The 23,714-nt window shown below is 41.1% G+C and overlaps 4 protein-coding genes across 4 annotated transcripts; 1 reads left to right on the forward strand and 3 right to left on the reverse strand.

Moving 5' to 3' along the window:
- Positions 1–2,546: 2,546 nt before the first annotated feature.
- eefsec (eukaryotic elongation factor, selenocysteine-tRNA-specific) lies at positions 2,547–11,996 on the reverse strand. Its single transcript, XM_074666323.1, has 7 exons — positions 11,186–11,996; positions 10,014–10,221; positions 9,674–9,770; positions 8,601–8,765; positions 7,044–7,676; positions 5,510–5,666; positions 2,547–3,370 (listed from the first exon to the last, which is right to left on the reverse strand). Exons 1-7 carry the CDS (start codon positions 11,487–11,489, stop codon positions 3,195–3,197), a joined length of 1,740 nt encoding a protein of 579 aa, XP_074522424.1. The 5' UTR covers positions 11,490–11,996; the 3' UTR covers positions 2,547–3,194.
- Positions 11,997–12,115: 119 nt separating this feature from the next.
- Positions 12,116–17,945, forward strand: ruvbl1 (RuvB-like AAA ATPase 1). Its single transcript, XM_074666348.1, has 11 exons — positions 12,116–12,434; positions 13,047–13,133; positions 13,247–13,379; positions 14,135–14,286; positions 14,440–14,529; positions 15,211–15,360; positions 15,483–15,546; positions 16,084–16,282; positions 17,163–17,265; positions 17,343–17,434; positions 17,580–17,945. Exons 1-11 carry the CDS (start codon positions 12,294–12,296, stop codon positions 17,737–17,739), a joined length of 1,371 nt encoding a protein of 456 aa, XP_074522449.1. The 5' UTR covers positions 12,116–12,293; the 3' UTR covers positions 17,740–17,945.
- A 122-nt stretch (positions 17,946–18,067) lies between these two features.
- On the reverse strand, positions 18,068–19,346 carry mustn1a (musculoskeletal, embryonic nuclear protein 1a). Its single transcript, XM_074666362.1, has 3 exons — positions 19,130–19,346; positions 18,887–19,016; positions 18,068–18,596 (listed from the first exon to the last, which is right to left on the reverse strand). The coding sequence occupies exons 1-3, from the start codon at positions 19,136–19,138 to the stop codon at positions 18,499–18,501; spliced, it is 237 nt and encodes a 78-aa protein (XP_074522463.1). The 5' UTR covers positions 19,139–19,346; the 3' UTR covers positions 18,068–18,498.
- An 866-nt stretch (positions 19,347–20,212) lies between these two features.
- Positions 20,213–23,216, reverse strand: rft1 (RFT1 homolog). Its single transcript, XM_074666337.1, has 10 exons — positions 22,945–23,216; positions 22,741–22,826; positions 22,531–22,653; positions 22,163–22,454; positions 21,945–22,079; positions 21,565–21,825; positions 21,324–21,468; positions 21,133–21,238; positions 20,789–21,038; positions 20,213–20,643 (listed from the first exon to the last, which is right to left on the reverse strand). The coding sequence occupies exons 1-10, from the start codon at positions 23,005–23,007 to the stop codon at positions 20,479–20,481; spliced, it is 1,626 nt and encodes a 541-aa protein (XP_074522438.1). The 5' UTR covers positions 23,008–23,216; the 3' UTR covers positions 20,213–20,478.
- Positions 23,217–23,714: the final 498 nt, after the last annotated feature.

Raw genomic sequence — 23,714 nt, forward strand, 5'->3', positions numbered from 1 at the left:
GCTAATTATATTGGCAGGCGAGGGCTGAGGGAGATTTCTATCTGTGTGTCTGCTCATCATTGCAGTGAAGCTGTCTCCTACAGCTTGTGTCATCAAATCATCAGCAGCGGAAAACATATTTATCAGTGGAGGGTTATAGTGTTAAAAATGTAATTATATTTGTATAAGTTACATAGAAACCCCAACATCTGAATGGAGCCATTTAATTTTAAAAATCTTAGATCTTTTTTTTCTACCTCAGGAGCTGATTTTCAAGCAAAGGAAAGCAACGTCAGACAAAAGAGAAAGGAAAAAAACAGTCAACCAGGAATATATTTCAGAGCATCAGCAGCCTCACCACCTCCCCACTGGTTAAACTTAATTAATGTTTCAACTATTTATCGTTTAAACAGCTGCTAATTAGTCTTTTAAATCTCTTCTGCCTAGAACCACATTTCAACCCTTTTCTCCCCCTCCTCCTCCTATTCCATGTCAATAATCCACAGCTTCCACGCACCTCCCTCTCTTTCTTTCTCTTCACCTCTTATCACTGCTCATCACAGACTGTTCCCATCTATAAACATTCAGGAGCTCAGACGCTGACCCTTGACCCCTGCTTGACCGAGGAGTTGCAGAAAAGAGGCTAAGGGCACAGAGGGGAAATCATCAGGGCTGTGTTTATCTCTTTGAAAGAAAAGGAGGGATCTTAAGAAAGGAAATGCAGACAGTGCAGCAGGAAACTGTAGGAAAAAATACGAGTAATGGGGAAAAAAAATAAACAGCAAGGTGCAATCACTTTTCTGTGTCCTGGCGCTGTGATTTTGTACATGGTAAGCTGAGGTGAGAACACACTCCCAGCAGACCTCCCATAGCCTGTCTGTCTGTTTCCTCCTGCTACAATCAGCTCTAAAAGCAGATTATACAGTCCAGCCAAAACTTCCTCACCTGAGCTTGGACAGGGATGGCAGGGCCTTTCATTCACACTCACACACGTTCTCTCAGTGTCACACACACATACACACAGACGCACACTCACCCACGCATACGCATACAACAGGATTAGCATGCATGTTAAAACACAGATAGAAACACATTGCACCAACACTCCTCCATACGAATTAATGAAATGGGATCTTTCTCGAGACAAGACGGATGTTACTAATTATCTTCTAAACACAACATGCTGCCAAATGGATTCAGTGTTTATTGTTATTATAGTATAGGAGGATATCGTTTTTCACCAAGGTCTGAAGCAAAACTAAAGCAGCCTTCAGGTAATTTATTAAATATGTATTCATTTGTAAATCACTAATTAGGCATGTATAGAATTATCTAGAAGCTAAAGGTCTAGGCTGCAGTTTAAATGACAACGTTACTTACATGGAGTCTTGTGTTCATACCTACAGAAATCAACGTATCATCAACAGTTATCAGTGCTTTGTCATAGTCTACATTAACACTGCTCAGTACATTGTGGTTTCATTAATAACACTTCAATCACAAAGAAAAATTAATTAGATGGATGACTGATCACTTTTTAAGATTCAAGCCAACCAAAAATGAAGTGGTCCTTTTTTTTGTGGAGGGTGGGAGTTTGTTTTGGTTTAGAATAGGGAATGTGTAAAAGTGAAATGATGGCTCTTAAATTTAGGAAATGTGAAGTACAGATGACACAAAATGTAGTATTTTTTTCTATTGTGCAGTCCTGTTGTGTACATGTGTGAAAATCTGTCATCAAGGTCAATATTTAGAAACCTAAAATGTGCTTCAAATCCATCTAATTGGGAGATACAAAAGCGTAATAGACAGAGAAAGAGATTCCTAATGAAGAAATTTAAATAGGCTGCAAATGAAAGGCAGGGTGGAGCATGGAGGAGAAATTGGAGAGACAGGAGAACAAAGCGACAGATTTGATTCTTTTTTCTTTTCCTGTCTGGTTTTCTATAAGGAACCAGGGGAGATAAGACTAAAAGGACTGTCACTCAGAGGAACAATCCTCCCAGTGTCCCCTCCTGCTCCTCCCTTCCCCTCTCTTTCTCTCTCTCATTTCCACAGATTCCTGCTGAGATAGAGTTGCTGCTCACAGGGACAGTTTGCTGACATCATCTGCTTTATGGTGAGCCACAGCTCCAAGTGCCCCGCCCCACAACACAGCTGTGACAGGACAAACACAGAGAGATGCTTAAAGACACATTAGGACACACATGTCCAGGCTCTACAGCTGTAAATTACTGTATGATTAAAATAAGTCAGGATCAAAAGAGTACTTCACACTTTTACATCCTTTTTCAACATATTAATATTTTACTTGTATTAGTGTGAAGAACAAGCTTCATCCTGAAATGATTTTGTATTGATTCTTTAGAAAATGATATCTACCGCGGTAATAATTTTATTTTAAGGCTCTTCAAATGTAGTGACGTCTGATGGACAGGAAAATACACGTACATGCATACAAGTTACATTCATATTTGCCTCCAAAAACAACTCTGTGTTTATCCATTAATATCTTACGGTATAAAGATATACCAGATAAAGATCACACAAAGCAAAAGTCAGAAACAGAGTTTCAGGAAAGGTTTGTTTATTTGTCTCTCTGAAAACATAAGTACTCAATTGAAGTTAAGCATCCTTAGGTTCATCAAGTAGCTCCCCTAACTGCCATGATAAGAAATTATTATGCATAGATGGAAGAATGAAAGCATTAATTTGGATTCACACATTAATGGCTGATAAATCTATCACAGAAAATTACCCAGCCTTTGTACCAGCTAGAGAAAAATGCAGGGAGTAAGTACAAAAGTCTGAGCTCAGTAGTTCTATCATTGTAACTTATGTTGGATGCTGCATTAAATCACAGAGAAACAAAACTTTTCTGCATGTCCAATGAATTGATTCAAAGTAAAGAGAAATAAAAGTATTGATTTTTTTTAGGACAGCTCAAATGAGGAACAGAAGAGCCGCTTGTAATGGAGCAAACTGGATTAAGTTTATCTCCATAAAGGAGGATAAAACGTTCATTGTTTGGTTTGCATTCAGCATTCCACAATCAGTGTACTGCAGCAGACAGTCTCCATCCTCAGAAGAAGAGGCTGATGAGAAAGCAACCTCACCCCTGACAAGAAGCTTGTACCTCCACAGGATTTGTCTGCTTCACACCCCACCTTTCTGAAACTTTGTGACATGGTTCCAGACTGGAGCGTGAATGCCACAGGTCAAGATTGAACCATCTTTTTGTGAGGATCAAAGACATACCGCTTGAAATGCAAAATAATGCTAACAGGCTGGGACTCAGTTTTGGGCTCCTCTTCGTTTCCACCTTTTCCTCCACCCTTCCCTTTCTTCTTAGAGGTGGAGGACAACAGCTGCTTGGTTTCAGGGAAAAGGCCCTCTGAATAAAAAAGTGAGAGGATAAATCGTCTGTTATTCAAACACAACAATCAAGATTACATTTCAGACCTGGGTCCCCTTAGTTAAATAATCAAGATCATACTACATAACGTCCTACGCTACGCTCTGTACTCAGGTCAGCCTTATCATGTTAGTGTAGGTATATCTGATGCTTGATAAAGATCTATTCTCCCCTGTTATGTGTGCAGATGGTGCTGGAGCCTGTTCGGTGTGCTGACCTCAAGATCAACTGACGCTTTCATCCTCCTGATGTAACTGATGAAAATATCCGGAGAAACAGATCTCGCTCCTCGAACTTGAGCTGCCAGTGATCACTGAGCTGCTGTTTGATGCTCCTCTTGCACGCTCTGAAAATTCTTCTCTGCCATCATATCTACCCCCCTGCTCTTTCTGCTCGCACATGTTCTCTTGATAGAAAATGTTTGCCACTTTGCAGGGTAAGAAATGTTCTGGGTTCATTTCTTTTCACACAGGCCGTCTGACCTCGCAAACATAGCGGCGCCAGCATTCTTCTTCTTATCGTTATGGCAATGTGAGGGTTATAATGGTCGCAGCATAGCCAGAAATCTCTTGTTATCTGGGATCAGTCGAGTATGCCTGTTTACTGGCATAAAAAAAATGCGGAAACGTAAATGATTTATGTTCATATCCAAGTGACACATTGGGATGCAGTTTTACACGTTTGTCTCCTCACAAGATATAGAAAATATGTTCTGTAGCAAACACACAGACTTAAAAAGCCAATGAATCACTCCAGGTACAGGAAATGCATCAAGGATCTTCATCAGAAAATGTTCAAAACTGTCACAGAGCAAGTGTTAGATAACACAAAAATGTTTTTCATGAATACATGTGATGCTATTAGGCAAAGTTATCAAACTTGTCTTGTAGAAGCAATGCAAGTTCAAGTGTTTGCTTACAAAAGATGCAAGGAGAATTGGTTCAACATGCCTTAAAGAGACAAGGTCAAGAGTTAAGCTTGTGACTGATGTTTTCAGGACTCTGCCTGCAATCAAGCTATACAAATATCCCTTATACTGCTGAGCTTCATGAGATTTATTCAAGCTTTACGAGGAACAACGTGGACAGTTTTTGATATTCAATGAAGAGCACGCATATGTAAAATATAGCAAACAGTTGGCAGCAGATGTTGAAAAATAACTGGTTGCAACCCTTGATAAACACAGGTTAGCCAATGTATAAACAACAGAAGAGCGACGACACCAGTTAAGTCTGAAGAAAGAAGATCCTCTTATCTATTATACATAAGATACAGACAGGGAAAGTTTAGGTAAGAGATAAAAAAAGATTCAACATATTTAAGGAAAGAGAATATCCAAGAAAGCTGGTGATCAAGTTGTGAAGTCACCATCAAATCAGTATCCAAACAGTATTCTCACTGTAGTCTCTCACAGTGAGTTACTACAGAGCAGCTTTAGAGTTTTATAACATTTATCATCACTCAGAGGTAAAGTTGCAGTGAAAAAAGATAAAAGGATCTTAAAGTTTAAAGGTCAACACTCAAGAACAGACACACCTAAACTTACCCTGTCATCGATACAACTGTATCGATGGTTCTGAAAAAGCCTCCATTCATATATACTGTCTTATCCTTTATTCGACCTACGTTTTATCTGTTGAATAGCGCCATCTTTGCCCCAATGCCCACAGGGAGTCTCACATGAACACCATAGCATGTGCGCTTTATGTTCATGCATGAAGATGTGTGTGTTTAAGTGTGTCTGAGGCGTTTTGGGATATGCAAGTGTGAGGCAGTTAAGAGGATGTAGGTGAGGTTCTCTTTCTAAATGTTTTTGTTTTCTCTTCCCTCCCGGTGAGGAGCAGTGGGTTTGGAGCAACAGAAGGTAAAACAAACATGAACAGACTTCCCCCGGAACACAGTCGATCCCTGGAGGAATCATGGGAATGTGGATCAGGATGTTCGGCCTACCGCTCTTACCGCATCCTAAAAACCGTCCAAGGAGCCCCAAATTCCCCCAAAAAAGATGAAGGAGGAGGCTCATTTAGGCCCCGTTGCAGCATGAGGAAAATGATGGCCAGGTTAAACAGGGGAAATCAGCTCTAACAGTTACTACTCCTCACCTCTGGTAATCCTTACCTGGTATTCGAATCTTGAACTTCCCACTTTGTCCAAATCCACCCTCAATGATGCCAGTCTCTCCCGTGGACAGCTTGACCTTCAACCCCACAAACAGCTGGAGGTTGGTCTCCTTCTTGAACAGGTTGCGTCCAATCAGAGTGTAATCATCAGTCACCTGAAACAGGAATAGGATGGGGCAAAATGAGCATATGGTAAGTAATGTATTTTACACCAGAATCTGCATCAGATTTGACTTTCTCAATCCTTTCCTCCTCATTCTTGTTGGATGAGGAGGAAAAAGAGCCTGTTCTTCATCCTTTGCCCTCCATGAGCTTTCCCACTTGCCACCAGCAGAGTGCTTGAGGCTCCCTGCCTGGCTGTCTTGCTCTTTCCTACGTCCTCGTGCACATTCTATGTTATATTTGTTTGTATTTTTGTCTTATCACCAATCACTAAGTCGATCTTAACTGACACTAATCTGATCACAGGAGGGCACCGCTCTGTCTCCAACTAACCCCCCCACTGTCAGCTCTTCCTCCCTCTTTCTGCCTCACCCTCATTCATTCTTGAACATTTGACCCTTATGTCCCTCAAGCGTGACTGATGCGCTGATAAAAAAAACACACTTGCTGTACACGTCCAGCAGACCATATGAATTGTGACTGGATGAGGCCGTCATATCTCAAAAATGCCAGCAATGTGTTCTTTTGCAAAAAAGGAATTTTCTTAAGCCCAACTGCCACACTCTGGGACACATATGAGGGACAAATGCTAATGCCACATGACCCTGGTCTGACCTCTCGTCAGATCTTGAACCAGTAACTGGAGCTGTCAACAGCTTAAGGTGCTAACAGCAGAAAACTTAGTTCACACACTTGATCTTTGACCTGACTGTGACCCTGTTGAAGGATGAAAACAGAAAAACTCAGGTGTAAAGCAGAGAATGGCAAGAAACCAAGCATCTTTAGATGAGTGGAGCTGAAGTCAGAAAGAAAACTATTAAAACAGATAAGATGAGATACAGATCAGTGTAGTTCTGTGACAGACAGAGCATGAGCAATCACACCGTAACAAAAATTTTAAACAACATGTGAGAGAGGGAAGAAGATGCTGAGGTAGAGAGAAGCGAGGTAAAAGTCAGGTGAACTCCTGTAGTCATGTGGATATTCCTGTGCCACTCATGTGTGTCCAAACAGTGTCAGCGTCTGACAGCTAGACTACGCTCGTGGCGTCAGGCGGCCACCCACACACACCCCAGTGTCACAGCAAATGCAAAGGCATGCATACCCACCCAAGCCTCAAAGACGACACACCAGGGCTGCACATGCATGCTTGTTTGTGCGTACGTGTCTGTTTATAAATATACAATAGGGGCTCTGTCTGGAAGGCACGCTCCAGTGCCGCCAGCAATGAGAAACATCCAACGAAGCAGCAGAGCCAGCAGGAGCACAAAGTGATAGCGAGGGCAAAGGTGCAAGCAGAACACTTCAGATTAAAGACAAAAAACAGTAGTCTGAAAACAAAGCCTTAAATACACTGTGTGTCCACTCACCCTTTCCACCTGTCCTTCTTTGTGTTTGGTCTTGTAGATGCGCAGACGAGGCAGGGAAGCTTCAGCGTAGGCTTTATCTTCAAAGCCCTGTAGCAGGAAACCTTGGAAGGCTAACCGGCATGCATTAGCATGGATGTCTGTGTCCAGCTTGGAACCAATCACCAGGCAGAGAGAGGGGCATGTGACCGGTCGCTCAAAGTCCAGCAAGGCCCACTGCTCTGGGTCAGGTCCTGAACTTCCTTCTCCCTGACCACTGACGTACTCATCCTGGTAATAGTACTCTTTGTCAAAAGTGAACGGTGTGTCCAGTGAGCAGGGCTCCGATGGAGGCGTTTGAGGGTTTGAGGCATCTAAAGGTGGCAGGCCAAAAAAAGTCACTTTTGCCATGACAGTCTCATGACCTACTGTGATGTGGAACTTGGCTCTGGTGGAGAGGGAGCCTCTGAAGTAACTGATCTTCCTCACAGAGATGACAGCAGCATAGAGGGTGCGCAGGGACCCTGGGGTGCACACTACACCTCGCTCCAAGAGTTTGGGGTCAAACTGTGTCACACACACACCCACGCGGTCTCCCTGCATCGCTCCAGACACTGGCTTCCGAAACATCTGCACTGATTTGACCTTTTTGGTCACCTAATGTCAGAAAGCATAGAGATACAATAAATAAAAGGCTACAGAAATCTAATATGTATGCATTTTCATTTAAAAGGAATGAAAAGCAAGCTAGGAGAGACCAAAGCATGTGACTGTAATTGATTTGAGAGTTCACAGTGTTTCTTTGAAGCATTTAACAGACATTTATTAATTACTATAAATGGTTGAAGCTCAGTTTCAATATAATTCATAACAGAAAAATAAAGGTCATTTACACAAAATAAAAAATGAACTTTTTCATCAACAGTGGAGGGAGATTATTCTTGTTTGTCAAATACCCTTAAATATGGGTAAACGCCTTATGATAGAAGCACATTTTTTTGAGCAGTTTGCTTGGGAAGCTAAGGAATGTTACTTGAAGTTTTACTTCATGTTCATGACAACCCTGTGAGTTTTGTTTCGACTTTACATCTAAGAACAAATCCCAAATGCACAAATCTATTTATCTACCTGATTAACAGTCTTACAAGGAATATGTTATACCTCAGATTTTCTGACTTTTCTCCTTGTTTTTAAATCAAGCACTTACCAAATTAGCAGTTGAGGTTAAGATTAAGTAGCTGTAACAAATGTTTGCTAACTTAGCCATTTGCTGCCACCAAGAGGGGAATGAGACAACTGCACAACAAAACCTGCTGAGCCTGGTTGGAAATGTGCATCTGGTCCAGATTACCCAACCTCAGCTCTGCCAGCCAACCCCCAACCTCTCATCCATCCCTCACATTAACCCAACACATCCTCTGAACCCGCCCGGCTGTCCCTCCCTCTGTCTGCCCACTTTCTCTCAACTTCTGAACTCCCTAAACACTGCGGTCTCCACAGAAGAATTTCCTGCACTCTGGTATGTTGCTGGCTTGTAAATATCTGAGATTCATCATTGATGCTTGTTGTTTTGAAGCGTACTTTTAGTGCTGGGATTTCCACTGTGTCGTTGATGGCCAACGAGCCCTGCAGTATGGTTCCAGTCATGACTGTCCCTTGACCACGAATGGAGAAGCAATGGTCCACAGCCATTAGGAGATCCCCTCCAGGGTCTCTCTTAGGGAGGTACGTCTGTTTCTTCAGAAGCTGCAAACAGACGATCACAACATAAGTATTTGCTTAGGTACAAGACGGCGTATTGACAAAATTGAAAAGTAACAAATAGGAAACACTGTCTTTCCAAACACTGCAGGATAGAAAAACTATCTGGAGTCTGTAGTGAATCTGTAGTGAACCACCACCACTTGATTTAAAACCCCAATACATTTCCTCTTGGCAACAAGGCTGTCACACCAGTTTGAGCTCTGCCAAAAATGAAAATTTTATGGAGGCTTCATGATAGACAAAGTCATTTTTCCCATTGAGCAGTCATGAGCAGCAGAAGAAGAGGTGTAACAGAGGCTAAACAGGGTCTGTGTAAAACATCTCTATATGTCATGCTTCTGCAACACAATAACACTGTGCAAACTCCCACTAGACACCAATATTACACTTTTACCAGGTTCGGGCCAGGTAAAAGGTTTAGTGACAATAGAGCTGAAATACAGCACTTAAATTTAATCTCAATTTAAAAAGGGTTTGAATTTATTAGAGCCTGCTGTGAGTAGAGACAAAGGGACAAAAACATCAGCTAGTTCCTTATTTGCAGACACATCATTATTTGTCTTTATGACAAGAGATCATCAAAAATCTAAAGAACAAAATGCTAAAATAATAATTCATCAAAGATTTAATCTATATTTTGAAAAATGTCTTCTCTGTCTATATGAATTTCTTAAATTGGTGAATTTTAAGAAGTCATCATAATGAAAATGATTTATGTAGCCCTCAAAGTACAGCATAGACAGAAATAATAATATACTTTGTACATGAACAAAGAATGATCTGTAGTTTGTTTCTAATCTATGTGTTCACACATCTGAGAACTTGACTTGACTTACAAAATGTTTTTTCATAGTTGAGAGCTAATGTGCTGATGTGTTCCTGGACTTTACCTCTATTAACTCTGGCACCCCATGTGGCTCCTCTGTGTCAGGAGCCTCAGGGCCCCCAGGCTTTGCTGCCACAGAAATCACAGGACAGTCCTTGAATCTGGAAGAGAGAAAAGCTGTCATATTAGCTCATGCTAAATTGAGTGACAATAAAAATCAAGAAAGTCAGACAGAGAGACTTTTTGAGAGGAAAGAGAAAGGTGAATACTGAGTACAATTAGAAGTTTGGCAATTAGTCCGTTCTGGGCTACTGAAAAGTAGGAAAGTCTGAACAGGACTCCCCAAAACACTAAGCTGTCTAGGTCATTTGTAAGACGCCACTAACTCTCTGTAAAATTCTGACCTGGTGTTCTCCAGGGTTTTGTGCATTCTTTTGGTCATCTTCTCAATAGCTCCCTGCCTCTTGTTTGGTGGGAGCAGGTCAATTTTGTTGAGGACCACCACCATTCGAGGACAGGTCAGCTCTCCTATCAGCAAACATTCTGCAGTCTGAGTCTGCACCCCCTTCACCACATCCACGACCAGCATCATAAGGTCAATGATTTGGGCACCTGAAAAAGAAAGAAAAATACATGTCAGACATTGTTGTAATAAAAAAGGCATCAAGGTTTGACAGAACCAAAACATTGTGCTGAAAAACATGAAGCTGACAGCAGCAAACAGGAACAGACCCAGACACCCAAAAATAACAGTTGAACAAGACATGAAATGGGGGGGGGGGGGGGGGGGGGTGTAAGAGAGAAGAGAGCTGGAGGGTTGAAACTAGAGCTGCAGCTCACTTGGTTGTCTTTCCTCTCCCTCTTTTCTCTCCTGACCTTGGCAGTCTCTCTTTCCTGTATTCCCCACTTTCTCTCCTTCTATTTGGCTCCCTTTCTTTCCTGTGCGCTACACACTTGGGACAGGAGAGGAAGTTTAATACATAACTCAATCCCAATACTTTACTTCCTCCATAATCTACGGTATGTGACACCCCACTGGCACATAAGCTTTTATTTTGTATGATACGATATGACACAGCAGTACACAAAAATTAAATGCTTCCAGCCTTACTGACAGAGATTTTACAGAAATCTGCATCCATCACGCCCTTTGGTCCTGACTGTTAATGACGTGACAACAAAGAGAAAGTTTCTGTCTGCTCTGTGGAGCAGCAAATCTAAAGATGTTTCCTCTCAAACCCCAATTCGACCAAGTCTAAAAAGGCCTGTTTGACTGCTTCTGGAGGTAAGGCGCCATCTGCTGGATAGAACTAAATTTGCACAGTAACAGAACTCATAGCACAGGCAATACTCTCCCTATCCACGTCTGGGGCAGTCAGGTTTGTCCGTGACATAATGTAAACACTATAATAAGAACTTTTTATCACAAAAATCATGTATCTATGCAAAAGGGGAAAAACTGAAATGGTGGCAATCGGCAATTCTTCAAACAATAAAGTAAGTTACAGTACACTTTGTTGTGTCTTTAAGTGTAATCTGAGCAAGATCTAGCACCAAAATTCAATAAGAAGCTCACCCCCGATGATTGTCCGAATAAGAGAGGCGTGCCCAGGACAATCCACCAGAGTGAACTGCAGGCTGTCATACGGCTGCTTGGCTTCGCTGCCCCGCAGATGATCAGGAAGATCCACCGTGAAAGAGGAGAAGCCAAGATCCAGCGTGATGCCTCGCTCTCGGGACTGTGGGTTCTTGTCAAAGGCGGCTGTGGACGCGGTGCTGCTCAGCGCCCTGGCAAGTGATGTCTTCCCGCTGTCGACATGCCCAAGCACCCCGACGTTGAAATTTAAAGTTTTCGTGCGATTGTCAACAGACTCTGACATACTGACATCCGTTTGAATGTAAAGTTAACTGACTTTCGGATTGTTTCTACTCTGAAGTGAACCTTGATCTCAGCATTGACACAAACATGGCGTTTATATTAGTCCATTATTTTTTTCCGGTCGCTTCCACCCACTCATATGATTTACAAGACTTTCAGAATAAAGTTGTTTTACTTCTTATGCAACATAAAAGCAAGGGTAGTATCAAACAGGACTTTAGCGTCACTTCAGCATGTAAACAGAAGTCTTCCCTGGTGTCGGTGCAGTTGTTCCTCGTGACGTGCTACAGCGGAACCTGTTAGCTTACCCTATTAGCTTAAAAAATGCATGAAGACGAAGCTAAGTCTAGTTGTTTTTCGTTGAGGTGTAGCTATAGAACATCTCCTGGGCGCTGGAAAACCAAAACACGTTTCTGTTCAGCGCGGGACAGGTTTGCAACTCCAGTTTACAGCGTGACAGGTTTCTAAACGTTTCTACTACGACAAGCTAGCTGAAACACAAGCGGAAGTGACAGTTGATGGGCGGGGTTTATTTGCAATGATTGACAGGAAGTTTGATGAATTAAAACTAGACGAAAATCAATAAGAGCCAATGCAATTTCGAGATACTCCAAAGGGCGTTGCCTTAGGGTATCGTTTCCGTTGGTGTTCCTTAGTAACCCACATGGAAACAGAGTTCTCTGTGTTTTTAGTTTCGGCGCCCAATACAGCGGTGAAAAAAATTCTCAAGGCACAAAAAGCAATAATTTTAGTGGCGTAGATCAGCTTTAAAGTTTTAAAGCATATATATAGAATAAGAGTAGAAATGAAGATCGAGGAGGTTAAAAGCACCACGAAAACCCAACGAATCGCCTCACACAGTCATGTCAAAGGACTTGGGCTAGACGAGGCCGGGAATGCTAAACAGTCCGCATGTGGGCTAGTCGGCCAGGAGGCTGCAAGAGAGGTACTTATTGTTTTGATATTATACCCGATTTAACCTGAAATAACCGAGAAGAATAAGTAGGTAGGTAATGTATTTTTCGCAGGCAGGATTGTGCTCTAATGGAGATTTTGCTGTATTGTAAAGCTAAAGGAGCCCCGTTAGCATGATGGTGTCGCTGTTTCATTTCCAGGTCAAATATGAAGGGAGGAAAGCAAATTCACAGTCATTTGTCCAACTAGTGTGTATTTTGTGGGTTTTAAACCATTTTCCCCTAAACTTAAATGAAGTGTTAAAAAGGGGAAAATGCGTCTGATGAACTCAAATTTACCGGCAATACTTTCAATGTGCTAGCTCATTGACAACCAAAGTAGTTTTAATTTTTTAAACTTTTCACTTTGCTGGAGCATTTGTAATTATAAGGCAATACTTGCAATGTAAATCAAACGTGTCATCAATCCTGGAGCAAAAAAGAAACAATCAGTCACCAGGTTCAAGACTTTATTTTGTGCACAATTACTCTGTTTTTCAGGTTTGGGAGATGATAATTACTTTTTTGTAACATAGAGTTAGTTTTTTAAGGTGGTGATGTTTTTATAATAGTATGTCCTTGTACTTTGCTTTCTTCGCATGCAGGCTTGTGGTATCATTGTTGAGCTGATTCGTTCAAAGAAAATGGCAGGAAGGGCAGTGTTACTGGCAGGTCCACCTGGAACAGGAAAGGTAATTGCTGTGTTTTCATGCATTAGGAAATAATGAAGAACTTGTATGTACAGGGCTTCCTTTGTTCCTGCAGAGCATGACTTGAAATCCTCATATCTATGTACCACTTTCAGACTGCCCTTGCTTTGGCTGTAGCACAAGAGCTGGGAAACAAAGTGCCTTTTTGCCCCATGGTGGGCAGTGAGGTGTATTCATCTGAGATTAAAAAAACAGAAGTTCTCATGGAGAATTTCAGGAGGGCTATTGGTAAGTGAAAACCCTTTATTTTGTCCTATTAATCCAAAGAAGTCACTATAGATGTTGTTTTTTGTAAGTCCTTGGATCTTTTAACAAGTAATGTAAAAATAATTCTAATCCTGTATCTGACTGAAAACAAATCAAATGGATTGGGTTAGAATTTAGCAATCTGTATTATTAGAGTTAATACCTACATACTAAGAAGGACCTTTTCCCCCTTAGTTCGGAGTCCTTTTAATAAGCAAGACATCCTGTAGTACTGTCTTCTAAAGCTGAAAAGCAATACTCAGCAGGGGATTCATGAAAATAGTGTTGAGAGGGAAGGAAAGAAAGCTGGCTAGAGAGTTGGGAGAAGTTTTGTCTGACTGCTAATATCTGTCATAAGGACAGAAATAGAGCTCAGAAAGAATAGAGATGGTCATCAGCACCTTTACTCCAGCCTCAGAACAAAATCCACCCTCAGGAGGGGAGGGGTTTCCGTTTCAGATTTTCAACACTTTGTTGATAAGAGCTCTGTGACGGACAGTCCCTGCTTTAAGCTTTGCTTTTGAGCTTCACCGCAGCAGATCAGCCACCTGTGGGCTGCTCAACTCAAGTGCGATCAAGTTACACAAAGTAATGCCCAGACATTTCATGGGCACAAGCGTATGTGTTCTCTCTCAGTAATAAAAAGTGTTTTCATTCTAAACAAGGCAGCAGTGTTGTTGATATAGAAATAAATAGGTCAGAATGAGCTCTTACTTTGTACTGTACCTACCCTTTAGGACTGCGTATCAAAGAAACAAAGGAGGTGTATGAAGGGGAGGTGACAGAGCTGACCCCCTGTGAGACTGAAAATCCTATGGGAGGCTACGGCAAAACCATCAGCCACGTCGTCATTGGTTTAAAGACAGGCAAAGGAACAAAGCAGCTCAAGGTCAGACTGAGCTTTTTTTTACCCACCCTTTTTGAATTTTTCTACCGTAAAGTCTGAGGTATATGTAACTGGAGTGAATGGCATGTATTTATCAAGACTCAACTCATCAAGGTTTTTTGAATTTGCTGCAACAACACATCTTTCTGTCCATAGCTGGACCCCAGTATTTACGAGAGTCTACAGAAGGAGCGCGTGGAAGTGGGAGATGTCATCTACATTGAAGCCAACAGTGGAGCTGTCAAGGTATAGCAGAGGTTACTTACATTCATTTGTAAATGTCACAAATGTTGATCACACAATCAGCCAAAGATAAAAAAGTCAACAAGACAAATTTTGACCTACATGACTGAAGCTGAAAACAAAAGTGTCCTATCCCACAGGACAGAGACCCATGAGGCCAAATAAGAGTTCAGTACCCTTTTTGCGCTTGAATGACCTCTTCAGTCCTTCATGGTGGCATTCTGTCATCTCCTTCGGCTCAGCATGAAAGCACTGCTGCATTTCTACTGTACTCTGGAATGAGCCTTTCTCATTCCTGCAGCTCTTTATGCTCCCCCTATCCCACCATCTCCCACAATCCCTCTTTTTCAGCAGCAGGCTTGTGGCCTGTGTTGATGGGCTGAGATGACGGTTCCTTTAATCAGTGCAGGTGGGCTGAGGCTTCTATGTCGGCTCTGGTCAGAGGGCTGGACGACACATTTGTTACTGTTGACAGTTGTATCATGAGCTACCCTCTGAACTCTTTCATCCCTCTGCAACATGCTCACCCCTTGTGATGGGCTGGCTCTGGGTTCAGTCATACACCTGCTCACATCTCTGTGACTGCACTGTCTTTCGTTGCATTGTTGCTGAGAGAAATTTGAGGCTTTTATGTATAGTTATTAAATTTTTTTTGACACAAATTTTGTTTTTTTATCTTTACAGAGACAAGGCCGGTGTGACACATTTGCTACAGAGTTTGACTTAGAGGCAGAGGAGTATGTGCCACTGCCAAAGGGGGATGTCCATAAAAAGAAGGAGATTGTTCAAGATGTTACACTGCATGACCTGGATGTTGCAAATGCAAGACCTCAGGTGAGCACCCACAACGTCTTATAAGTTGGCTCAAGCTCAGCTGTCCGTTCATACCAAACTGTGAAAATGATCTCATAGTATTTCACGTATGATGTTTTCCACACATGCAAATTTGATCTCAGGGAGGCCAGGACATTCTCTCCATGATGGGACAACTAATGAAGCCCAAAAAGACTGAAATCACAGGTAGAGGAACCAGAACACTATCCAGTTTACATTGCAACCTGTCTTCACTTTCACTTGCCTTTTTCCCAATATGTTTGCAGGGCAGCTGTTTTTATCAATTATTAAATTCATGATGCATAAGCTCAAATGTTAAGGCAAAAGAATCACATCCTGGTGTTGTGTTCTTGGCTGCAAATGCTTCACACTTGAGATAGAAAAAGTTGTTGTTGCCCACTTTATTGACCGGTATCTTAAAAGACAAACCATATGCAAACAATAATATGGATAGGGTTCCAGGTAGATTGATGTATTTGATAACTCATTAGCCAGAACTAGACAGAAGGCTGCTGTTAGCATTTATGTATTCATAATAAGTTTAGAAGTTCTGAGTTGATCTCGATTAATCCCATCCGCAGTGTTTATATGGTTGCAACTTGGAACGCAGTGTCAGGTATATGTTGCTGCATTTGTCTATTTTGGACTTGTAGGTTCCTAAAATTGCAGCTCTGTGTAATGTGATATATGGTTTAATCCTCATCATTTTCCGTCTTGTTTCAGACAAGCTGAGAGCTGAAATCAACAAGGTGGTGAACCGCTACATCGACCAAGGTGTGGCTGAGCTGGTACCGGGGGTGTTGTTTGTAGATGAGGTTCACATGCTGGACATTGAATGCTTCACTTACCTTCATCGAGCACTTGAGAGCACCATTGCCCCTATTGTTGTGTTTGCCTCTAACAGGGGAAACTGTCTAATCAGGTAAGAGGTTTATAATTTCTTTATAATAACTAACAAGTTGTTTAAACGAGGACATAGATGGAGTGTCAAAAAAATTGTAGAGGGCCACATTTGATTTTGTGAAAATAACCAGGGGCCAACAGTTCTTACTGATATAAGAATTCACCCTGAGAGTAACATAACAATTCTCTATTTGACAACTATTTCTTTCTGTGACATCTAAAAAATATATGTCACTAAGTGATGTCAAACATTTTTGTACCATTGTCACAGACTCGTGACATCTGAAATAAAACATCACTGGTCCCTAAGTTGCCTTGAGACCAGATGCTAAGTTGCCAGTTTTTCAAACTCTGCCTCTTCTCAAGACTAATGTTTTCGATCAGGGGTGAATGATGAGTGGAAAATATGTCAGGCTTTTTTTAATGGTAAGGTCAGGCTCTGGTTTTCATCAGGAATATTTATTGTGATGTTTTTAAAACTATTTTAACTTGCAAACCACATTTTTATCCTGTATTATGAAAAATGTTTGCTCTGATTTTGTTTTTTTCTGCACCATTTCATAACTTAAATCGAGTCTTGTGTTCTCTTATGTGTTTTCTGAACTCTGGATGTTCATGAAGAACATCTAAACATTGCTATAAATACACCCTGCAGAATGTACAGAGCGTGGTTTAATACTGCAGCCTATGTTCAGTCGAAATGTAGCTATATGAGACATTGCTAAATGTACTTTTGGGGTTTTTTTGTCCTTTTTTATAAAATATGAACCCACACAAAATTTAAGCTCATGGCTGTATAAAAATGGACCTTAGGCAATGTTTGGCCCCTGGGCCTGACTTTGGGCGTGCCTGGCATGGGGTCAAGGTTTGTGGAACTAAAAGAACATTTTGCGTCCTAGGGGAACAGAGGACATCAGCTCTCCACATGGGATTCCTCTTGACCTGCTGGACCGAGTCATGATTATCCGTACCATGCTGTACACTCCACAGGAGATGAAGCAGGTGAGGCTGATTAATCAGGTATCTTCTTGTGGGGCTGTGTGTTTCTGTGTGTAAATCGTGATTATGTGGTTTTGCAGATCATCAAGATCAGAGCTCAGACTGAGGGGATCACTATTAGTGAGGAAGCTCTTGCACATCTGGCAGAGATTGGCACCAAGACCACTCTCAGGTATCTACTTTTTGTCACCGGAGGGATGTCATATGAAATGTCTGAACTATCCTCTATGGTATAACCTGACTCTGGGTCATTCTCTCTGTTTACCATGGACTTAAAATGGACTGCTCACTGAGTCTTTTTTCCCGTTTCCTCTCAGGTATGCTGTGCAGCTGCTTACACCAGCAAGCCTCCTGGGTCGTGTTCAGGGCAAAGAGTCAGTGGAGAGGGAGCAGGTAGAAGAAATCAATGAGCTGTTCTACGACGCCAAGTCCTCCGCTAAAATCCTTCAGGACCAGCATCACAAATTCATGAAGTAAACTGTGTTTCTAGTTAAGGGCTGGTGTTCTCAGCCAGTTGTTACATGCTTCTCCTTGGCTCTGTATCTTCATACTGGCTTTGTTTCTTTGAATCTCCCGTCTAATGTGGCTCACTATAGTTTTTGTGTTTTTTTACTGTTAGTTTTGTTGTAAAAAATAATTAATGCTTTTGATTTGTTCATGAAAAATTTTGGAATAAAAAAAAACAGATTGATTCAGTTTTCCCTAAAATGTTTGATTGGTACATTGAAACATTTACATTATGTTTGGATAGTTAAATTCAACAGATGACACATGATTAGCTTTTTATTTTAAAGCCAATTTATTCATCTTATAGAAATCACTTTTTCTTCTTTTTAATATTTCTTCTTACAAAACCTTTTGGTGTCTTTTAAAACATGGCCACATCCCAGAAGGTCTCTGAAAGATGAACATTACAGTTTTGTTAAAATGATACCCTCTTGTCCCTTTAATACCCTTCTTTCCTTTAAAACTGTGACAAAATAGTTGCAAGGGAAAAATATATAATTGGGCAAAAGTCAAAGGGAAGAAAAATGGGTCTTATTTACCAGTTCACACAAAACTTTTAAAATGGGAATGTTAGCTTTGTTGAAGTTCAATAACAAAATAATGTTTAAATTAAGTGACTTTTACACAACACACAAATGAAATTCTTTTTCTTTCATGAAACAGCTGGAACATAAAAAATATTGTGAATTGGGAAAAGGTGTTTTCACATCCAAGTCAAAAGGTCTGCTGCTACTTCCTGGATGTTTGAGCTGAGCGTGTGTTTAGAGCTGTCTCGCCTCCTGACTTTGCTCTGCTGAACACAGAGGGTGCAGCTTTACCCTTTTTCTCTGTGAAGACAAGAGACGGCAGAAGATAGTATTAAAGTAATGACAGAGGTTATGTAATTTTGTTGATATGCTCTTTAAACACACGTCTAAACACAAGATGCTTGTAATGATGTCACATAATTATAAGTCCCCCCTCCTCTCTGTATATGGAGTGGAAACTTGTGCATCATGGGGTCACGCCCCTCACAACATGCAGTCATGAATTACCACATTCCAAAAACACAACACTGTTCCCTTTCAGTTTTCTCTATAAACCATGTTTAGTTGTCTGCTTATGAGAATGTACTCACCACACTCCTCCATCACTTCCATAGTTTTGCTCTTTGCTGGTCCACTCAGTCCCAGTCTGTTCCAAGTTTCATTCACTTCTTCCTCTTTAATCTCAGGACGCTGCATTTGTCCATCGTCTTCCTGACCGGACTGGAAGGTAAAAACCATAAGTAGGATATGTTTTGGATTTCTTTTTTTTACGGTCATAAAAATTCCTCTCAAAATAATCAGAAAATGCGTTATCTTCTTAAAGCAGGTCTTACTTTAGACATGTTTGATCAGCAGTGGAAGATGTTCCGTTAAAATCTCTCCTCTTTGTGGGCCTAACTTTCTGTCCTGTGTCTTCACACACTCAGAAATGGACACAACCAGGCTGTGATCCTCCTGTGGACAATAAATCTGATCCTGAGAGTAACAAATGACGCAACAGCAGTAAAAGCTCCTCCTTGTTTCTCTCTTAGCATCTGGTTTTTCTCAGGGCCTGCTGTTGTCTGCTGCTTCTTGCGAACAGAAACCATTAGACTTTTGCTTTATCTAGTGGTATTACCATTTTCTAAGAAAACTAAGAGCATGACAAATGTGTGAAAGTAGCCTTTTAAAACGCCCCCGAACTGCAGTAGCAATAAGACTGCCATGCAAGTTGGTGTCAAAGTCCAAAAGATATGTAAAGATAAGCTGTCTGTCCCAAGATTTTTAACTTTCCTACTGATACTACACCATGCCCAAATCTGGTATAATGACACAGAAGGAAAAGAAAGACAAGGAAATAAACATTTAAAGAATGCCAACCCCACCCTCTCCATCTCATTTTCCATAATAACACCCCCGGGGACCCTAAATTCATTAGTATATCAGAGAAAGTAATGCAGATGCCAAACAATGCCTTAAAAGTTCCTTAGAAACAAAAACATCAAAGAATTTATCTTTTTTAGCTTGCATGTTGCAAAATACAAGACAGAGAGCATATGGTTTCGGGCAACATGTGCCAGTGTATGCTCAGGATGGTGAACAGTTTTTAACAGCTAACACCTGTTCCAGCTAAAATGTCATAGAGAAACTCAGTGAAAAAATTTTAGGAGGGGATTTCCCTGTGTAGATTTTTAAATCAACACTTTTCACCTTTTCTTCCTACTGTTGGAAAATATGCTAAGTGAAGAGACATGCATGAGATTGCTTTTTTTTCCCAGAAGGAAGTCCAGCATGCAGCATACAATGCAAACACAGCACAATAGTAATATACTCATTTGTCAATTATTATAAACAGACCATAACTGCAAGTACAAAATTAACCAAGTTTGTTCATTCATGGTTTTCTTGAAGTAGAACACTTAAAAAAATTGCAAATATTAGAAAAGCAGTTTTTTTATTGTGTAAGAAAATTATTGCATCAACAAGTTCAGCTTTTTTCTTTAAATACATTCATTTTTATGTCGTCCTAAATTGATCCCAAACAATAATGACATGTTTTCATACCCCACTGACACAAACATAAAGGCTACCAAAACAAAGAATTGTTCCCTCCATTGTTCTGTTGCAGTCAGTAACTGTCCTTTATTGTCTCTCTGATGAAACAGAAGCTTTTTTCCAGTCCAGTAAACACTCAAAGTTGAATTTATGTGTGTTTTTTTCTGTATCGAGGCAAGAGTTGAGTCCTCACAAACTGTACGAGCTGTTTCTCTGTGAGAAGAACAGTGACTAACACAACGAGGAGACACGCCGCACCTACAGTGATGTGGACTAGCCTCAGGATCCAGCCGCTGTCACAGCAGAACAAACCCTGAAACCATATGACAGAAGCTCAAGTGAGGGAGTATATACAAGACTGGATACAGATAACAGAGAATAAAAATACTGAAATCAAAAACATTGGTAACTATAGTGATTAAATATAACTGGATAACTGAGTTCTGATTCTGTTTTACCTCAGATATAGCTGTGACAACAGTGCTAACAGCGAGAGCCAGCAGGAGGAGTGGGGAGGGTAACAGGCCTCGCAGAGGTCTCCACTGGCTGTCCTGGAAGTAGTGATGTATGTAAAGCACACTGTGCATGATGCGGAGGCCCATGTTCAGGCAGTTTGCTAATATGAAGCCAACAGCACCAGCCCACCATGTCAGCATGTAGGAGAGGATGAGGAAGGAAACAGACAGAGCCAGCATCACAAGGTTATACCTGCAGAATAAACACAAACATGGGGTCAACAATGTCACAGGTTACATGATGTTTTACAACTGAGATATATGTATATGTGGGTTTTCGCTCTTACTTGTCAACCTCTTTTTGGCTCATTGCAGCAAATACAAAGCACTCAGTGACACCATTAACAGCCAGCAGAAGAACATAGCAGCTGTAGCATCGCAGCAAAGTGGGCCCTTTAACAAGAAATTTAGGATGAATGACTGTAAAAAAAGATTTTTATAACACAAACCCCAAAATAGTATGTTAAAGCTTACATACCTGCGCCACTGCTTAGTAGAGAGCCGCCATAAATATCCAGAGCCAAGTGAGAGTAGGCGTAACCAAAGACTGTTATAATCAGACCAACTACCAGCACCAGCTTCAGCAGACACTCAAGGACCTCTGCAGCTATCGCAACTTCCTCCTGTTAAAAATAATCCTTAGTGTGAAACAATTCCAGCAATAATTCTTCACTAGCTCTCTTCAAAGATGTGTCTGTGTTTACACCCATGACTTGCACCTGTTTCTGACTCCTGACACTATGTCCTCTCTCCAGCACTTTGGCAAAGAAGATGTAGAAGCTTTCCTCGATAGGCAAGAAGATGAATCGAGCCACCATGGAGCCCAGATTATTGACAATATCATACACTCCCTGATCCCCAAAGCTGAGGACATTAAGGAAGGTCATGACATATCGCTCCCCCTCTGTGAGGATCTGCTTAAGGAAGGACTGCTTGAAGAAGCTCCAAGTGAGCTGGGCCAGAGTCCAATCAACCAGTGGCTATAAACAGAACAAAAGAAGAGGATCATCATCATCATCATTTTAAGGTTTATCCTGTTAATTATCAGACTGATTTTATTACTAGAGATCACTGTTGCTGAAAAATATGTTATTTTTACCTCTCCATCAGCTCTGCCAGGCAACACATCTCCAATATGATTCAGAGGAAAACTCATTGTGGCTGCTTCTTTGGAGCCGAGAAAACGAATGAAGTAAACAGTGTAACACAACACCAGAAATCCTGTGTACACCAACTAAGAGAAAAAAAAGCTCAAAATCATGTCAAAAGTTGGATTTAATACAGAAAAAGTGTAGAAGACTCCATTTCTCATCTTACATGAGCAGCAGAGAAGATGTAGAGGCCCCATTCACGGGCAAACACCACCAGCAACACAGTTGTACTGCACTTAGCTATCATTGCTAAGCTCTCTGCGACCACTTTTAGCCTGACAAACATATGAGCTTGTGCCAGGACCCAAAGGGGCTCAGCGAAGAGCTCCTGCACTCCTGACAGGGCAAACAGCATAACTGCAGGACCATAGTAAGGAATTGTTTGGGGGTCTGGGACCTCCAGGAGCCAAAGCCACACAGAGGCAAGCAAGGTTGCCCATAACACACCCAGAGGCAACCTAGAGGGTCAGAAGACACAATTAAGACACACCTCCAAGATGGAGACACTAGCCAAGACACATCAAGTTAACTCACGTCAGCCACAGCAAGTTGATAACTTGTCTCCAGCTGTGGTTTGTCCCAGATACTCCACTCAGACAAGCTCTGCGGAATGCTTCTCTGGATAGAAACACTAACGTGGAGTATAGCAGAGTAAGCCTGCATGAAAAAGACAGTCACGTAAAAGGAGCCAGTATAATCCTGAGTAGAATTTTTCTATTCTATGAGACATACAGGCATCCTTACCTAACATTGACGACTCCAATCAGTTCTTTGGACACAAATCGCAGTGTGAATGCATTCAACAAGAAGGTGAGGACACGAAACATCACCTAGAACAACCATAACATGTAATAACCATTTTACAAGCAATAAAAGAATAAGTATTAGGTGTAACTTTAAAACACAGATGGGTATGCTGACGTGTTTTGTCAAAAACTATGTGCTCACCTGTAGTAGCACATTGTATGAAGCTAAAGTAGACGCGTTCTTCAGAACATCCTGAGAACTCATTTCTGATTTCCTGTAACACGGTTTTAACCTTTGTAAAATAAAACAGAATCAACGCCGTTTCGCTTTGTATTTACGAAACAAAATCACGATACTATCATGATGTGAAAACAGTGATTGGAGAAGCCCGAAATCCAGTGAAATGGCATCTTAATCCAAACAAGACGTAAAACACATTGGCTTGAGAGCGGATCACAGTTCTACCGGCAACACTTCCGTACACATTGTTACGTTGCGCGATGACGTCACCCAGAGTCGTCTCCAGTTCTGCCGGTTCTGCCCACGGTTCTGTCTCGCTAGAGGGCGAACGCATTTTAATTTTATTGGACAAGGTGAAAGAAAATGAGTTTCATACAGAGGGAGTAACGAACAATATGTAATGACTAAAATCATGATTTGAATAAAAACAGTAATACCGTATTCGTTGGAACTTATATTAGGTTCGCTGGTAAGCCTGCGCCATTTTTAAAAAAAATAATTACATTGCCTTCTTGGCACAATTCCCTGTCACTCTGTGTAAAATGTCAAGTTCAATCAATACGTCTTTTCAGGAGTACAAAACCAGAGGGGAAAAATGCGACTGATTTTTACTGAGTGAGCCAGGGCGTTAAGGTGTTCAAGAATTCTGATTCATAATTTTTTTAAAGTATTTTATGCTATTTTAAAAAACAAAAGTTTCCAGTGATTTTTTTCAAGAAACATCAAAGCTA

This window comes from Halichoeres trimaculatus, unplaced genomic scaffold (assembly GCF_033239565.1).
Source record: "Halichoeres trimaculatus isolate MK-OKI-2021-1 unplaced genomic scaffold, fHalTri1.1 fHalTri1_scaffold_1, whole genome shotgun sequence".
Lineage (NCBI taxonomy): Eukaryota > Metazoa > Chordata > Actinopteri > Labriformes > Labridae > Halichoeres > Halichoeres trimaculatus.

Bases quoted from the DNA above. Each gene is read 5' to 3' on its own strand.
- eefsec (XM_074666323.1), bottom strand. From the start codon at position 11,489: ATGTCAGAGTCTGTTGACAATCGCACGAAAACTTTAAATTTCAACGTC. The intron at 9,771-10,013 runs GTCAGAATTTTA...TCTCTCTTCCAG, and splicing joins AAAACCCTGGAGAACACCAG to ATTCAAGGACTGTCCTGTGA. The intron at 7,677-8,600 runs GTACGCTTCAAA...TTCTGACATTAG, and splicing joins TGGAAATCCCAGCACTAAAA to GTGACCAAAAAGGTCAAATC.
- ruvbl1 (XM_074666348.1), top strand. From the start codon at position 12,294: ATGAAGATCGAGGAGGTTAAAAGCACCACGAAAACCCAACGAATCGCC. The intron at 13,380-14,134 runs GTAAGTGAAAAC...CCTACCCTTTAG, and splicing joins GAATTTCAGGAGGGCTATTG to GACTGCGTATCAAAGAAACA. The intron at 14,530-15,210 runs GTATAGCAGAGG...TTATCTTTACAG, and splicing joins CCAACAGTGGAGCTGTCAAG to AGACAAGGCCGGTGTGACAC.
- mustn1a (XM_074666362.1), bottom strand. The intron at 18,597-18,886 runs GTGAGTACATTC...TTGTCTTCACAG, and splicing joins GGAAGTGATGGAGGAGTGTG to AGAAAAAGGGTAAAGCTGCA.
- rft1 (XM_074666337.1), bottom strand. From the start codon at position 23,007: ATGAGTTCTCAGGATGTTCTGAAGAACGCGTCTACTTTAGCTTCATAC. The intron at 22,455-22,530 runs GTGAGTTAACTT...CTGACCCTCTAG, and splicing joins ATCAACTTGCTGTGGCTGAC to GTTGCCTCTGGGTGTGTTAT. The intron at 20,644-20,788 runs GTAAAACAGAAT...ATATGGTTTCAG, and splicing joins TTGTCACAGCTATATCTGAG to GGTTTGTTCTGCTGTGACAG.